The 15,806-nt window shown below is 38.8% G+C and overlaps 4 protein-coding genes across 4 annotated transcripts; 3 read left to right on the forward strand and 1 right to left on the reverse strand.

Moving 5' to 3' along the window:
- Positions 1 to 629: 629 nt before the first annotated feature.
- On the forward strand, positions 630 to 2,749 carry GCK72_011335 (uncharacterized protein; the record flags this gene model as incomplete). Its single annotated transcript, XM_003094145.2, has 3 exons — positions 630 to 968; positions 1,564 to 2,185; positions 2,667 to 2,749. The coding sequence occupies 3 exons, from the start codon at positions 630 to 632 to the stop codon at positions 2,747 to 2,749; spliced, it is 1,044 nt and encodes a 347-aa protein (XP_003094193.2).
- Positions 2,750 to 4,211: 1,462 nt separating this feature from the next.
- On the forward strand, positions 4,212 to 5,218 carry GCK72_011336 (uncharacterized protein; the record flags this gene model as incomplete). Its single annotated transcript, XM_003094146.2, has 3 exons — positions 4,212 to 4,291; positions 4,340 to 5,038; positions 5,095 to 5,218. The coding sequence occupies 3 exons, from the start codon at positions 4,212 to 4,214 to the stop codon at positions 5,216 to 5,218; spliced, it is 903 nt and encodes a 300-aa protein (XP_003094194.2).
- Positions 5,219 to 6,899: 1,681 nt separating this feature from the next.
- On the reverse strand, positions 6,900 to 13,833 carry GCK72_011337 (uncharacterized protein; the record flags this gene model as incomplete). The annotated part of the gene is made up of 6 exons (XM_053728379.1): positions 6,900 to 6,976; positions 7,022 to 7,191; positions 7,770 to 8,143; positions 8,976 to 9,324; positions 11,918 to 12,366; positions 13,504 to 13,833. 6 exons carry the CDS (start codon positions 13,831 to 13,833, stop codon positions 6,900 to 6,902), a joined length of 1,749 nt encoding a protein of 582 aa, XP_053587956.1.
- Positions 13,834 to 14,681: 848 nt separating this feature from the next.
- On the forward strand, positions 14,682 to 15,747 carry GCK72_011338 (uncharacterized protein; the record flags this gene model as incomplete). The annotated part of the gene is made up of 4 exons (XM_053728380.1): positions 14,682 to 14,972; positions 15,049 to 15,425; positions 15,472 to 15,638; positions 15,686 to 15,747. 4 exons carry the CDS (start codon positions 14,682 to 14,684, stop codon positions 15,745 to 15,747), a joined length of 897 nt encoding a protein of 298 aa, XP_053587957.1.
- Between the last annotated feature and the right edge of the window lie 59 nt (positions 15,748 to 15,806).

Raw genomic sequence — 15,806 nt, forward strand, 5'->3', positions numbered from 1 at the left:
AGACTTGCCGAAATCCATTTTTCAAGCAATTTTTTTTGGAATTTTTGAAAATATCAGAGTAAAAGTGTTTAAATCACCATACATGTTACTCTTTGTAAGTTTTCTAGGAAAAATCTGAAAAATATGAAATTAGTCCCGAAAAGTTTCGAAACAGTGTTTCCTGTTTTCAGTTTAAAAAATTGTTATTTCTGAGCGGCTTTTCAACCAAATTTTCCAAAAAATGACTTAAAAACGGTAATACCCGTTCAAAAATGCGCAGAACAACGTTTTACGCGTTCAATGTACGCCAGCCACTTCAAGTTCATATCCCCTTTCTCTCAAATGCGCCTCAGGTGCCCCAGACAGAATTCCTCAAATTGCGTCGAAAGTGCACCAGCGCCTCATTCTCTCTCTCTTGTCAGTCTCAAGTTGAAAAAATTCAATCGATCTGACGCGCTGACGACACCCCAGCCTTCCTCTACCCGCCTTACTCCTCGTTTAGTGATAAGAGACGCCAGACAATCAGAGCAGAAGGGGGCTCCTGACAAAACTTATAATTATCACTCCGCTTCTTTCACTTCTCGCTCTTTTCACAACTTATTTTTTTTGTTTGCTTTATTTATTTATTGAATTATGATGAGATTTTTAGGATGAATCTACCGTACTTCATCCATTGCAACACGACGCGCCTCCAACTGCTCAACGTGTTCGTCACCGCGTGTCTTCTCTTCACCATGGGCTATTTCATCGCTAACGATGTCTATCCGGAGCACACCTGGCGGTTGATTATCGTGATGCTGATTGGGATATTCGCCGCGGCGCCCGTCGGATTGACTGTCCGGAATTTAAGATGGTGTCTGGATCGGAAGTATCGAGAGCTTGGGGAGTATGGAAAGACGCGGAGGAATATGATGATTTGGACTGGCGGGATTTCGGTGATTGGCACGATTCATTTGGTGGTGGTATATGCAATGGATATGAATGTTCCGGTAGATTAGAGGAATCTGAGGGTCATAGCCGTTCATTTGTTGGACCATTCTTAAAAATCGCCATCGCTTTGAAACTAAACGGCGGAAAGAGCCATAGCCCCAACCGAAAATGACCAAGTTGCGGAATTCCGTGTCGCCGTCATTTCAGCACAAAACGTTTCATTACTAAACTATTTGTCCGATTTTGTGAAAAAATGTATCCCGTCTCAAACTGACATTTCGAAATTAATGAAACATTGGGACATTAGGTAATGAGAGCTCGAGGACCGACTCCTGGTATCAGAGTTTTGAAATGTCTTGGTTTTAAAATCTTTAGGTGAAAATTCAGACTTTTTCAGTTCAAATCCAAAATTTCCGGCTGAAAACGGACATTCTTTTCAGTAAAAAATGGAAATTTTTTGGTGCCCAGATGTCAAAACATCGCGATCTGTCTGTTCCAAGATTTTTTAGCCCAAAAAGTGTCTAGAATCTGGAATTTCTGACCAAAATTAAGATGTTTCACTCTCTATATGTGTATCCAAGGTGTCCAGATGTCCAAAATAAGGGCGGGACCGAAAAAATCCCACCGTTTCAAAACTTTGCGATTTCTTTCCAGCTCTTCATCTCCACCCAATTTCTCACCAGCTTCTTCACCCTTCTCCACTCGCTCTGCATGATCTACGGCATCCCAATGTGCAACATCCGTCTCTCCCTTCACACCGACGTCGTCGTCCACCATTTCCTCATCCACATCTGTGTCTTCATCGTCTTCGTCATCTCCTTCTACGTCCTGACTCCTCGATTCACCTGGTACCCGGTCATCTATCATGTCTATTATGTTTATGTCTATGGCGGGAGTATGGTAGATTTCCAGTTGGTGTACACTGCAAACTTTGGTATGGGAAATAAGGAGGGCGGCGCTCCGTTGACGTTCTATGATATGCATGTGGATACGGACGATGAGACACCAAGACGCACGCCGAGACAGGTGCCGGCCAGAGCGGAGCCAGCGAGAGCGGAGCCAGAGCCACAACAGGAGCAACCGAGTACTTCAGGATCTTCAGAATCTTGCAAAATCTGCCATGCCCAACTCCAGAACACCTCTCAAGTCTGCTTCATAAAACGCCAATGTGACCATGTGATCTGTCTGAGCTGCTCGAAAAAGATATCATCTGACAAGGATAAGAATACGGCGTCCTGGCAGTGCCCGTATTGCAAGTTGCTCGCCGTTGTTAATGGTAAGGAAGCAAAAATACAGCGACCTAGTTTCAGTGACCACTTTGTCAGTGTAACTTGGTCATTGTAGTTTGGGTTAATGTACCGCGGGCCGGTGAAAAGTGTCTAAAAACACGAAAATGACAAAAAAACATTCTATCCGAACCCGCTGTACATTAACCCAAAGTACATTGACATAAGTACACTGACATTAATACAGTGACATACGTACACTGACAAAGAAGTTACACTGACAAACGTACACTGACAAAACATAAATACATGGCCTATTCCTTTTAGGACCTACTTTACTACCGTAACCCGAACCCGGGGTTCCAAAAATTACGGTAATTGACATGATAGATATCCTAATATGAAGATAAATCTCTAGTACAATACAGTGCCAAAAATACAGTGACAAAACTACACTGACCAATTTTTGTCAGTGTAACTTTGTCACTGTACATAGTTTGGGTAAAAATTCTATAAAAAAGTAATTTTCAGGAAACGGCCCCCAACGTGAGAAGGATGAGGCAAGGAAGCAGTTGGCAGGTGGCGACAAGCCGACGACTTCAGAGAATTGCTAATTTGTTTTCCATTTTCCTTTTCTGATAAAACTACATATTTTTTATGACGAATTGTTTTTTTCAAAAAACTGAGTGAGCATATAATTAACGCGCTCTCTCTCTCTCAAAGGGGATTTAAAACGAGGGAGTATTGAATTTACGGAGAATTTCTATGAAAAGGGCACAAACCACGGAAAAAGTGGATTGTAGTAAACAGGGGATAGAACTTTTTGCGTTTTCTGGAAAATGTGGGATTGGGGGGGGGGACTAATGTTGAATGAACACACACATTAAGTTAGAGGATAATGTAGCCAATAAGCAAATGATATTTAAACGGTGTACTGTAGTTTTCTAGCAAACCTCACGGTGTGGCATACTACTGTAGTAATTCCTTAGCATATTGTATCTAGATGTTGTACTGTATCTAGACATCTTACTGTAGTTGGACGTCTTACTAGGCGTCTTACCGTATCTAGCTGGTGTCCTGCCATTCTGTATGTTCTAGTACGTCTATAACTTTAGATATTGGAAACTCGACGGTTTACTGTACCGCTAGACGTCTTAATGTATTCTAGACGGGATACCGCAGTTTGGGTTACTGTAGTCTGGATAGAACATTTTTAAAGATACAGGTGTTCTGTAAGTCTACGATGAAGTTTGCCTATTTGCTGACGCTTTACGTTTTATTTAACCGTAAAAAATCTACCCAATCGTATACAGATCTCAGTGAGATCTATGTCTGTGACCTGCTACGTGCTGAATGGCTCGCCGTTAATAAGCCGCGCGCCGGGATAAAGTTCCAAAAAACGCGAAAATGGCCAAATAAGCTATTCTAGCCCGGTTGCGGCGGTAAATTAACGACAGCGCACTCCCCTCTATCCTGTTTGTCACTGTAACTTGGCCACTGCAGTTTGGGTTAATGTATCGCGGGCGGGCCTAGAATGGGTTTTTGTCACTTCTCAATGATCTTTGACAACATAGTCCGCGAGTTACATAAATTCATTTCCTGGATGGCATACTGTAGCCTAGACAGGATTTCGTACCCTAGTAATATTCATTCAAGGTGTACAGTACTTTCCGCTGCAAACAGCAGCTACAAGGCTTACAGTAGTTGAAGAACTAACTGGAATATCATACTGTAGCATACTGTAGTCCCGAAGGCTACCGTCACTAACGAGCCACTCCGTGACAAACAATTTCTCAGGGACCATCGTGACGTCATCATCTTCACAATCAATACATTATTTGCCCCATCGTCTGTGGTCACGTCGAAGAGGACGAATGCGACACCTATTTATTGATTTTAGGTAATCGCGCGCAAATAGTTATCCTTGACCTGATCTTATGTGAGATTTAGCACAAATACCTTTCATTACCACTACCCTACACCCCACAGTCTCCCTTTTTATCGATTTTTTCCCTTTTTTTTCTTATTTTTTCTTATTTTTTTCTTATTTTTCTTTTTTCAGTTCACACGACTCTAATGGCTACTCTTTTACCTCTGCTTAGACTACCCTGGTTAGCCATGAAGGCAGTTTTCGACACGATGGACTTGCTGGAAATGTAAGTTATCCGTTTTTTTGTAACAAATTAAAAAAAAATTCTTTTCAGATTCAAAATATCGCATACATCTCGAAGAGCTCATCGATTCATCAAAATGTTTCTGTCCCGACGTAATTTTATCCTAACTGCCAAATTCGCATGTCCGTTTATCTTGGAGGCGCGTTGTCGTGAACACCGGAACTACGGGATTTGTATGAAACTTCTCAGCGAATACAATTTTGGGATTATCACAAAAGAGATTTCGATATATGCGGCTCTTTTCAAGATTTGCAAAGTGCTACTCGTCGTTGAAAAACCCACGTTGGCACCTAGAGCGGTTAAACTTTTCCAAAGTTTAAACTTGAACATCGACTCGATAGTTGTGAATCTACACAAGAGAGCAAACGAGTATTACCAGGAAATGATAGAGCTCTCTCGAGTAGCGAAGAATCTGGAAATCCTTTCCGACCCAACGAAGAAATTTCGATTGCCAGTTTCTGCGAAACCCTTCCAATTCGACACGCTTAAACTGGTCCGTGCAGAATGGGTGACACGATATTATTTGACTAATTTATTTATTAATTGCAAGGAGTTATACATGGAAAATTGTCAGTTGAGTTATTCGGATTATCTCATGTTTTTCAAACAATGGATTAAAGAGTCTCGAGTGGAAGTTGCAAAGATACATATGAAAGAAGAACGGAACTTTTCGCCAATGTTCAAACAGTTGAAAGCAACACCGCTGAATAAAATCAAGCATTATGGAAAGTGAGTTTTATTTATTTTTTATCATTTTTTGGTATACTGTAAGATTTTTTTTGCAGAAGACTCGATATTCCAAATGGTCGTTGCTATATGATACAACAGGAGACAACTGGAATCCGAGCGGCTGTGCTTTACACCGAGAGTAATAATTTGGTGAATTTGACGACGGATTTTGAATTGTGATTTATTTGGTTTAACAAGTTTTATTTTAAATTATTATAAATTATTATTATTATATTTGTTCTTTACAAATTTATAAACATTCGTCATAAGGTGGTGACCTGGTTCACTATAAAGTCGTAATCTATTTGGGATACTGTAGCTTATGAACAAACTATAGATATCCGGTGTACTGTGGATAGATATCGTACAGTAGTTGATATGGTGTACTGTACTAAGGCATTATAAGTAACCAACCGTGCTTTACGGGCAAATTTCTGAAGATTTTTCTTTTTTTAGACACTTTAAAACGAAAATTTTGTCTTTGAAATGTCCTAGAACCGTTTCGGCACGGTTTCTAATTAAATTTTTGAGACATCTTATTGTAGCTATCCTTCTAAGGTACAGTATGTATGTAAGACTTTAATTATTACATACATATTGGAAACACGATCGTTTACTGTACGTCTTAATGTATCAGGGACGGGATTGGGTTACTATGTACATATTGCTGGTATACGGTACCTAAAAAGTTTGCAAGTTACCAAATCTTCTTTGCCTGCCGTACCATATTGTACCATATTGTAGAAAGTTTACTGTACCTGCCGCAGTGCGGAATGTATAAAAAGTGAAACTACAAAATAACATATATCGTCTTGTTTTATGCACAATTTAATTAAAATTGTAATTTTACAACTCATTTTCCCACAGATGTGCACACATAATCTTATTAGCCGAATCCTTCTGTCACGTCATCGAGATATTTAAGTATTACCACACTAATTCCGTCACGCAACAACACAAATTGATTCTTGATGATGGAGAGGGAGAAAAAGCGGAGCCAAATTTTCATGTCTGATGTCTGATAATTTTTTGTTATTTTGAACTAAATTTTTTTTATTCGAATGAATTATTTGCGTGGGCACTTTGTTTATGCATAAGGTTTAATGTATACCTATAATTAGGCGCTCTCGAAAATGTTTTGGTTTTTGAGATTTTAAAAAACCACAGAACTTGATAAATAATTTAGATATAGAATCATTGAAACTGTTGACTGAGTAGATTACTGTAGCCTTAGTGGCTTATGGACCTACCCACGAAGAAATCTTTCCTACCCACGAACGCAAAATAATGCATTTTTATGGCAGAAAAATGCAAAAAATGCATCAAATTGCATTCGTGAATAGAATTAAATTGCATTAAATGGTACAAGTTTTCTTCGTGGGTAGATCCATTACTGTAGCTAGTAGCTAAGACTGTTAACCGGAAGCATACTGTAATCTTGACAAACTCTTGTACAAAAGATGTATACGCTAACTGACTACATCCTACTGTAGCTGAGATGGGTTACTGTAAATAATCTGTAGGTGAGCACTAACACTGTATGCTTGACGATATACTGTAAACTAGACAGGTTACTGTAGCCAAGTACTATGTGTACAGTACCTTGCGTTGCAAACGGTGCCTACTGTAGTTTAGCAATTTATCATACTGTAGCATACTGTAATCTTGAAGGCTTACAGTACCTAAGCGGATTGCGTACTGTAACATTGCAATAACTTGAAACTTTGTGAGCTTACTGTACCTGTCTTACTGTACCTGCAAAAATGAAATGAAGATGTGGGTCTGGATTATACATTCATAAGGTAAAAATATTAAATATTATAATGAAATCAGGTTCTTGCTACAGTAATCCATCCAGAACTTAAAACTTTTTTGCAGATTCCTTTGCTTCACGAATCTTCTTCCTCGCTGCGTCTTTCTTCCGCCGACTATTATCTCCTGAAAACAAATTTTTCTATTTTTTTCGCAGTATTTTATCCGTACCATTAACAATCGATATGAGTTTGCAGTAAGGACACACCCACTCGGCTCTACTCTTTTTCTCATCCAGCTTATTGGAGCATTCTACGCATACAGTATGCTCGCATTGTCGTTTGATTTTGCAGATTTGTTTGGCGTTGGGAAGTTTCGTGTCGCACACTTTGCACACGGCGCTGGAAATGGGAAATTATGGGAATAAATGGTAGCACGGTAGTACGATAGCAAAGCTGAAAGGCTACAGTACCCAGGTACTGTAACCCTTCGAGACTACAGCATGCTACGTTATTCAACTACAGTAGGCTTTGTAGCTAGCGTAAGGCTCTAGTACTAGGGTACGGTGTTCTGTTCAGGCTACAGTATGCCGTCAAGCATACAGTATGCTGTCTAGCCGATGTATTAGTGCTTAGCTACAGCTTGTCTACTGTAATCCATCTCAGCTAGAGCAGAATGTTTTCAGTTACCGTAGTACAAAACTTTGTAAATGCTACAGTAAGCTGTTCGTTGTTCAACTACCGTGGGCCTTGTAGCTAACGTAAGGTACTGTACGCCTTGAAGGAATAGCACTAGGGTACGGTAATCTGTCCAGCATACCATATGCCATCCAGTGCCGTTACTGTCTAAAGATAATGTGCGCCTAGTACTGAAGTATGGTATCCTGTGCAGGATACCGTAATCTGTCCCACCTACAGTATGCCATTTCCGTCGGTACTTTCGCACAGCTCGGTACGGTACTATGGTGTCCCCAACTCACACTGTCATGGCTTCTCGCATACTGATTGGCTCCTCCTCCACCACATCCTTCATCTCCACTTGCTCCACCTTAACTGGATTAGTCCCCAAACGAAATTCATCTTGTAAAACCAGCGAAAAGTCTAGAATACTCCCGGTGACAAAAATGAAGTGGTAGATATGGTACAATGTGTGATAGAAACTGATATTGTTTGGATGGAATCCAGAAGGAAGGAAGAATCCTAAGACTAAGAATGTTGCGTTGAGAGAGAACGTAAGGAACAGGGAAATCGAGTTGTCCATGGCTGGGATGGTGGCGGCGGGCACCTCGTGGATGATGGCGAGAGAGAGGATGAGGCTGGAGAAGCAGGTGGTGAATTGGATAAACAGGTAGCGCTGGAACACGTTTATTTTTTAAATTATGGTCACTGTAACCATTTTGGAGACTGTACCTTAATTTGATCTGTGTTACAATTCATATTTCAGTGACTTTTTAAACTTTGGGTGTTGAAATGTCAGTTTCAAAACGTCTGGTTTTGAAACCTAAAACCAAATTCAGCAGTGAGATCATGTTAATTCTGAAATTTCTCGGTTTCCAAATGTCTGAGTTTCGAAACGTCCCAGTGTGTCATTTTTGGCATTTTCAAGATTTCGACTTCAAAATTTCTATTCCAAATTTATATAAATGGAATGCTTTACAGGTAGAAACATGTTAGTGATTCTAAAAAAGGCACCTGTAACCAAAAATATACTCAAACATTTAAAAAAAACACTATTTTCAACACAAAATCTCAGAAAACCTTTAAAAATTATAAAAATTGGATTTTCAGCAAAAAACATTTATTTCATGATGAAAATAGGATATTTTACAGCTGGTAGAGCGGAATTTTAGCAAATTCCTAGCATTTTTACTCAATTCTTTCTTATTGGAATAAAATCCGGTGTTTTTTTTAGCAGAATCGGCAAAAAATGATATAGGGCGTTTCTAAAACCAAGAAGTTTAAAAAATAAGACATTTCAGTAGCAAAAATAGTGTGGAAGACAAAAAACAGCCCAATTTTCAGTCATTTTTGTTGGCTTCTGGACGATTTAAAACCAAAAAACTCAAAAAATGCTGTTAACCTGCCTAAAACGGTCCTAGGTACAGGTTGATCTTTCATAAATATTGCAAATCCTCCAAAATATGAATTTCACAAATTCCACCAGTACTACAAGTCCCCGTACTCACCAAAAAAGTCATATCCATCAGATACACCACCACCAAATTCCCCGAGCCAATCAACGACACACCGCCCGTCCAAATCATCAAACTCCTCCGGCACTTTCCCAATTCCCCTGACTCCTTGAACTTCCAATCCAGAAACCAGCTGACACACCGTACGCCAATCCCTGCGAGTACAGTACACCCAATGTAGATGCCCATTGAGCACGACACGATACCAGTGTGCTCGGGGTACCAGTTGAGGATGAGCAACACGGTGAGAATTGTGGAGACGACGGTGGTGACGATGACGTTGAGAAGTTGGAGGGGCGTCGTGAAGCACGAGATGTAGTTGGGCAGCATCATGGTGGTGGCACTGGAAATAAGAATGTGAAAAATTATGGAAAAAATTGCCAAAAAAGTGAAAAAAAGTGAAAACGAACTTTGTTGATTAACATGCACACTCTGATAATTATAAGTGTTGTCATGAGAAAATAGGCTCCGCCCACTTTTTTTCTCTGTCGACTATCTTCTGAGCTCTAGTAGGAGCTCTAGATGAGTTGAGAAGTCTGGGGTGACGTCAGCGCGTTTCGATTTTGAGGATTGGGTAGAGGGCGGAGTTTGCAGGTGGAAATTAGAAGTCGCCATGGTTTCGAAACGTCTGGTTTAAAAAAATTTCGAAACCATCACATTCAAACACTAAACATGAAAAAACTGTAAAATGAATAGTTACAGTGACCAAATTAAGGTACAATGACCAAATTAATGTACACTGACAAAATCAATGTCGGAATTTCATGGTTTCAAAACGTCTGGTTTCAAAACGTCTAATTTTGAAACGTCCTGGAGCCAGTCCTAACAAAAATTGCTGGAAATTTTAGCTAGTTGTTTCCTTCCACACTATGTTTTGGTACTGAAATGTCTTATTTTCGAAAAGTCTCGGTTTTAAACCGTCGTTTGGGGTTTTTTGTCATTTTTTGCAAGTTTTGAAAAGAAAAAACACCGGGTTTGGTTTAAAAGCGGAAAAAAATCGGTTTGGATAGCATTTTCAGGAATTTAAAGCAATGTTCAGCTGTAAAATATCTTATTTTCATCATGAGATTATTTTTGTTGCTGAAAATGCTATTTTCATAATTTTAATAGATTTCTTGAGTTTATGCGTTGAAAATATGATTTTTTTTTGTTATTTCTACGCATATTTTCAGTTACAGGAGTCATTTGCAGAATCATCATTGTGTTTAACCTATATTTTCTTTCTCTAGTACTAAGAAACCTCCACATCATCATTGTCGAAGCTTCCAATCCCCCTCTCTCAAGAGAAAGGTGAGCAGTGTGCTCTTAATTATAGGATTAGTGACAGAACTCGTGCGTGCTTATTGGTAAACAACATTTCTAAAAAATTTTATAAAAATTTTATAATTTCAAAAACATAGGGGACAAAATTTGAGGAGGAAATCATGCAACTTATTTCATAACAAAAAACTTTAGTTTATAACAAAAAGATTACAAAAAACACAAATCATTAGCTGTGCACAGTTCTTACGACTGCGCTTCACCGAAATGGCCTTGAAAAATGCCTCTTTTTCTCTGAGTCTCTCACTTTCGCACACAATTTTCTTCGGCTTCGGTAGAGCGCCGTTGTAAGAAGCGTGCCGTGATAATACAACAAACAAAATAACAAATTAACTCCTCACATTTTTTTAATTGTTCATCAACTTCACAATTGTCAAATTCTTCGGCAACCAAGAAGCTCGCCCTGGAAATTATAGAAAAATCAAGGTAATATTTCACTACCAAAAAAAACCAACCATTCACCACTGTCGCCTTTTTACAAAACGGGCAGAACAAATGAGTAAATCTAGTCGCCCTTAGAAAATGATTGGCACATTTCTCACAAATCGTGTGTCCACATTCTTTAATCATTCTAGGAAACAAGGTGTTGGAGTACTCGAAACCACAGATTTGACAATCGAAACTGCAAAAAGTAGGATAATTTTCAGTAAAAACTTATTTTTATAGTGTTCAGCGTAAAAATCTGTCAAAATTGCTTATTTTTTGGTCAAAAAACCATCAAAATTGGACAAATTTGAACATTTTTGGTCATTTTTGCGTCAAAGGCGCGCCAGTTTTTGGCAAACAGCACTAAAACTATGTTTTTGACGGGATTCATATTAAAAACTTGGTTTTCAACAGATTTAATGTAAAAATCAGTAAAATTCGTCAATTTTTGGTCAAAAAACCATCAAAATCGGCCGAATTCAAACAGTTCTGCCTATTTTCAAAAACGCGTCAAAGGCGCGCCAGGAATTGGAGAAATGCTCTGAAAGCGATGGTTTTGACGGAATCTTTTGTGAAAACATCGTTTTTTAGGATTCAACCTAAAAATATGTAAAAATCGCAACTGTTTGGTCAAATTTGACAAAATTTGCTTATTTTCAAAAACGCGTCAAAAACGCGCTAGTAATTGGCAAAATACACTAAAAGCGATGTTTTTGTGGGGATTTTTTTATTAATAACTTTATTTTCTAAAAGTTAACCTAAAAACCTGTAAAAATCGCTAATTTTTGGCCGAAAAACCATCAAAATCGGTCGAATTCGAACAGGTCTCCCTATTTCCAAAAACACGGCAAAGGCGCTCCAGTAATTGCGAAAATGTTCAAAAATGATGTTTTTGACGGAATTTTTTTTAAGAAGACATTGTTTTTTAAAATTCAACGTAAAAATACGTAAAATTCCTCAATTTTTGGTAGAAATTCCATCAAAACCGGCCAAATATGAACAAGTCTGCATATTATTAAAAATGCGTCAAAGACGCGCCAGTAATTGCGAAAATGCTCAAAAAGTGTTGTTTTTGACGGGATTTGTAAAAACATAATTCTTATAGGGTTCAACGTGAAAATCTGCAAAAGATTGCCAATTTTTGGTCGAAAAATCATCAAAATCAGTCGAATTTGAATTGACCCACTTACGTTGGAATAGTTGGAGGAGGTGGCGGTGGCGGGGGTGGCGCTGGTGTTCCGACTTGTTGTCGACTAAGAATTCGTTGGGATCGTCTTGGTGTCGGCGGGATTATTGGTGGTGCTGGTGGTGCTTGGGGTACTGTAGCTTTTTTCTGTGTCTGGGTCCGTGTCCTAATTTTTCCACTCATCAACAGAATGCAAGCTGTCATGGCTTCCCAGCAGACCGGTGCCAAAAACAATTGAATTATTATATTGGAAATCATGTCGTACAAACTCCAATTGACCATTCCATATTGGATACTTAGAATTAGAAGAATGTAATGGGCAATGGTAGATATGGAAATTAGAATATGAGACTCCTTGAGATCCGGTTTATAGAAGAGTGATGCAGGGAAGATCAAGTAGGCGAAAACTTGTTTAATAATGAAGCTAGACAAAATGAGGGTGTACCAAAGGATCTGGAATAAGATAGTGGATAGTTTCAGGATTTCAAAAATGGTCAAAAATTTACAAATTTAAGCTTTTTTTGGTGGAAAAATGCCTAGCGTGTTTTGTAGTAACCTGATTGCCCGACTATTTTTTTATGGCTTGAGCAAAAATAGCACATAATTTTTGTAGTTGACCATGAAATCGACACAAAATTTTGGAACATTTAACTTTGACAACCTGTAACTTTCAATATCCCTACAAAAAATGATCAACTACAAAAATGAAGTTTTACTCTTGATCTGTATAGTCAATGCAAAGTTTTCTTTGTAGGGCAATCAGGGGTCTCAAAGTTGGGTACTTTCTACTGGAACTAGCTAAATTTATAAACTTTTGGCAGGAACCAGGGATGTCCGAAACTAAAAACTTCGGAAACTTTTTTCTCTACCGTACTTTACCCTTAAAAACGTTTTAAAAGTACGGTAGTCGCAACGTGACCCACACCTCGTCCCCGGGCCGAACTTTGAGCAAGCGGTCAGCCACCGGCACGAAATATTTGGGGTTTCGGAAATTTCGGAAGCAAAGATGTTCCGAAACGAAAAGTTGAAATATTTCCGACGGAAACAAAGTTCTGAAAAGTTTCAAAAAGTTTCGGAAATTTCCTATTTTCCTTTCGGTACATATCTCTGGTCGCAAGGATACATACAGTACCGGACAAAAAGGTATCAACTTTGGCTGTTTTTAGTAGAAAATGACCAACTTTGACAGTGTGTCATAGTAATTTTGATTGACCCATCAAGTAGATTTTTAATGAATTATACAGATCAAAAGTAGATCTTCATTTTTGTAGCTGACAACTTTTTTATACAAACGCTCCCTAGCAAGTTACATATCTCTAATTTATCCCTCAAATCGACCAATTTCAGTGCAAATTAGTGCGATTTTTGAGCTGTCGTCTTAAAATGACCATAACTCTCTAGGGAATGCTCGTACTAAAAAGTTGTCAACTACAAAAATGGAACTCTACTTTTGATCTATATGATTCAATAAACATTTTCATAGTGTGACATTCAGAATTACTACGACACACTCTCAAAGTTGGTTATTTTCCATTGAAAACAGCCAAAGTTGATACCTTTTTGTCTTTGTACTGTATGTAGGATACTTACCTGTGGACAAACTCCTCCGCAATACAAAACGGCGACACGTGGAATCAGGCCAACCACTGCCAACACGACATATCCTATCTTATAATTTCTGATTTTCTGCTCCTGTGGGTAGCTAGGCACCCAAAAACTTTTGATTGGCGTATCAATGAGAGCACTGACCCCAGCTCCCACTATAATAGTTATCCAATAGGAGAACGTGATTGGAATGAATAATAGACTGAGGAATCCCATAAGCACGAGACATTCACCGAATAAACCATAGATATTCAGGTTTATAGTACTTTTTATAATCACTTCTAGGGATGACTTTGGGGGTTCGTTGGTTGGCATTGGTGGAGAAATGAATGATGTGGAGGGTGTTGGAGACAAGAAAAAGATGAAGACGTTGTGTGGCAGCTGGTGTAAGAATGTGACAAGACGTTGATTGATGACGTGGCAGATGGGCGGTCTGGGGGAGATGAACGATGGGAAACAAATAGAAAGGATAATTGAGGAGATAATTAGCAAAGGATGAAGATAAAAAGCGGTGACTATAGATAAGACAATTGAGATTTATGATATGAATTGATTGAAGATTTTTTGAAAGGTATTCCCTAAAATTTAGGCATTTCCATCAAAAAACTGTTTAAAACTATTCATTTTTTGATGTTTTATGCTAAATCTTCTCATTAAAACAGCTAAAGACGATTTGTTCCCATTCTGGTGGTCTAGAAACTCAACTTTAGAAAAATCTAGTCCTCAAGAGCTTTTCATTGATTCTAAACGGATTCAGACCGATTTTTGATGAAAAACACTGAAATTTTAGTCAAAAATCACCAAAAATTTGTAATTTTTAGTTTAATATCAATGATTCTGGTTAAAAATCGTTCAATTTGAAGAAAAAGAAGGAGTTTCATTTCGCGATATTTTCCTAGAGCGTGGATGTTTCATATGGATACCCTGTCTAATACCCTGTGTCTCATCACGCCTTTCTTCCTCAACTCCTCTATTTGCTCAGACGCCTTGTCCTTCCCGGAGGACAGTAAAACCCTTGACGGGGGACTAGAGATGTCCAGTTACGATGACGACACACACACACATACACAAAACGAGTGTGACAGTACCCCATATTGATTTTTATCCGCCTCATTTTGTGATTTGTTCAAATTCAAATTATTATTCCTACATCATTTTCAGAAATGGGTGAAAACGACGACGAGTTACTCTCAGCCTGTAAAATTTTTGCCACATGGGGCCTCTTCGCCGGCGCTATTTGTCTCCTGTTTGCTCCGATATCTATAGCCAATTGGGGCACCGCACTGGCTATTCTTTTTTCCTGGTGGCTCATTCCAAGAATGTGCTCGGCACTTGCACTGAGAGCCACTACTCCGAAACTGAAACTTTGGAGTTTCATATTTGCATGTGTTGGTTTAACAGTCACTGGGTTCACTCCTCGTATTGCAGTTTTTATCTGGGAAATACCTCCGCAGGTAAGAGATAATATTCAGGAGAGTTGAGCGGAATTCCGCAGTTTCAAAAACCACATTCCGCTAAACTTAATTTCAGATGCTCTGGTACCTCACTATAGTATACCCACTTGCCTTGCTTGGCGGCTTGGATCATATAATCGAGTCATCCAACTACAATATCAAATTTGTTGATGTTGATAACTATTTTTTCAATATATTTTTAATTTGCAACCTGATCCCGCTGCCGTTTCTGATCAGATACGGAATTTCTAATTGGAATTTTTACGACGCGACGGTCAACACTTTTATTCAATTATGTTTTACACCATTAAGCCTGGTTGGAACGGCAGCGGTGGGTATGTTGTTGATAGGCAACTGGGAACAGGTGAATTCTAGTGGAGACCGTAACCCGGCACCTACAGTAGTCCAACCAACTCCTGCACGTCAAAGACAACCACCTAGACCGATTCCGAAGTAAGTTATTCTAAAAATACGGGAGTTATCCAGTATTTTTTGAAAGATTCAAATGCGATGACTGCACATCGGAGTATACTGACATCCTGATCCCACGAGTTTTGAAGGAATGTGGGCATACGATTTGTGAGGATTGTGCGGATGAATTGCTCGCGGTGAACAATCAACGACATCTACGCTGTCCAGTTTGTAACAGAATTACACTGGTTTATGGTAGTTCTACAAAATATCTGTAACTGAAAAACTTGAAATGTTTTCAGGAACCGGAAAGATGTTACCAAGAAATTATGTGATCACGGATTTGATGGCTATGGAAAACTAAGAAACTAACTTTTGAAGCTTACTTATTTTAATTTTGAATAAATTTTTGTGTCTTACAGA

The sequence above is a fragment of the Caenorhabditis remanei genome, chromosome III (genome assembly GCF_010183535.1).
Source record: "Caenorhabditis remanei strain PX506 chromosome III, whole genome shotgun sequence".
NCBI lineage: Eukaryota > Metazoa > Nematoda > Chromadorea > Rhabditida > Rhabditidae > Caenorhabditis > Caenorhabditis remanei.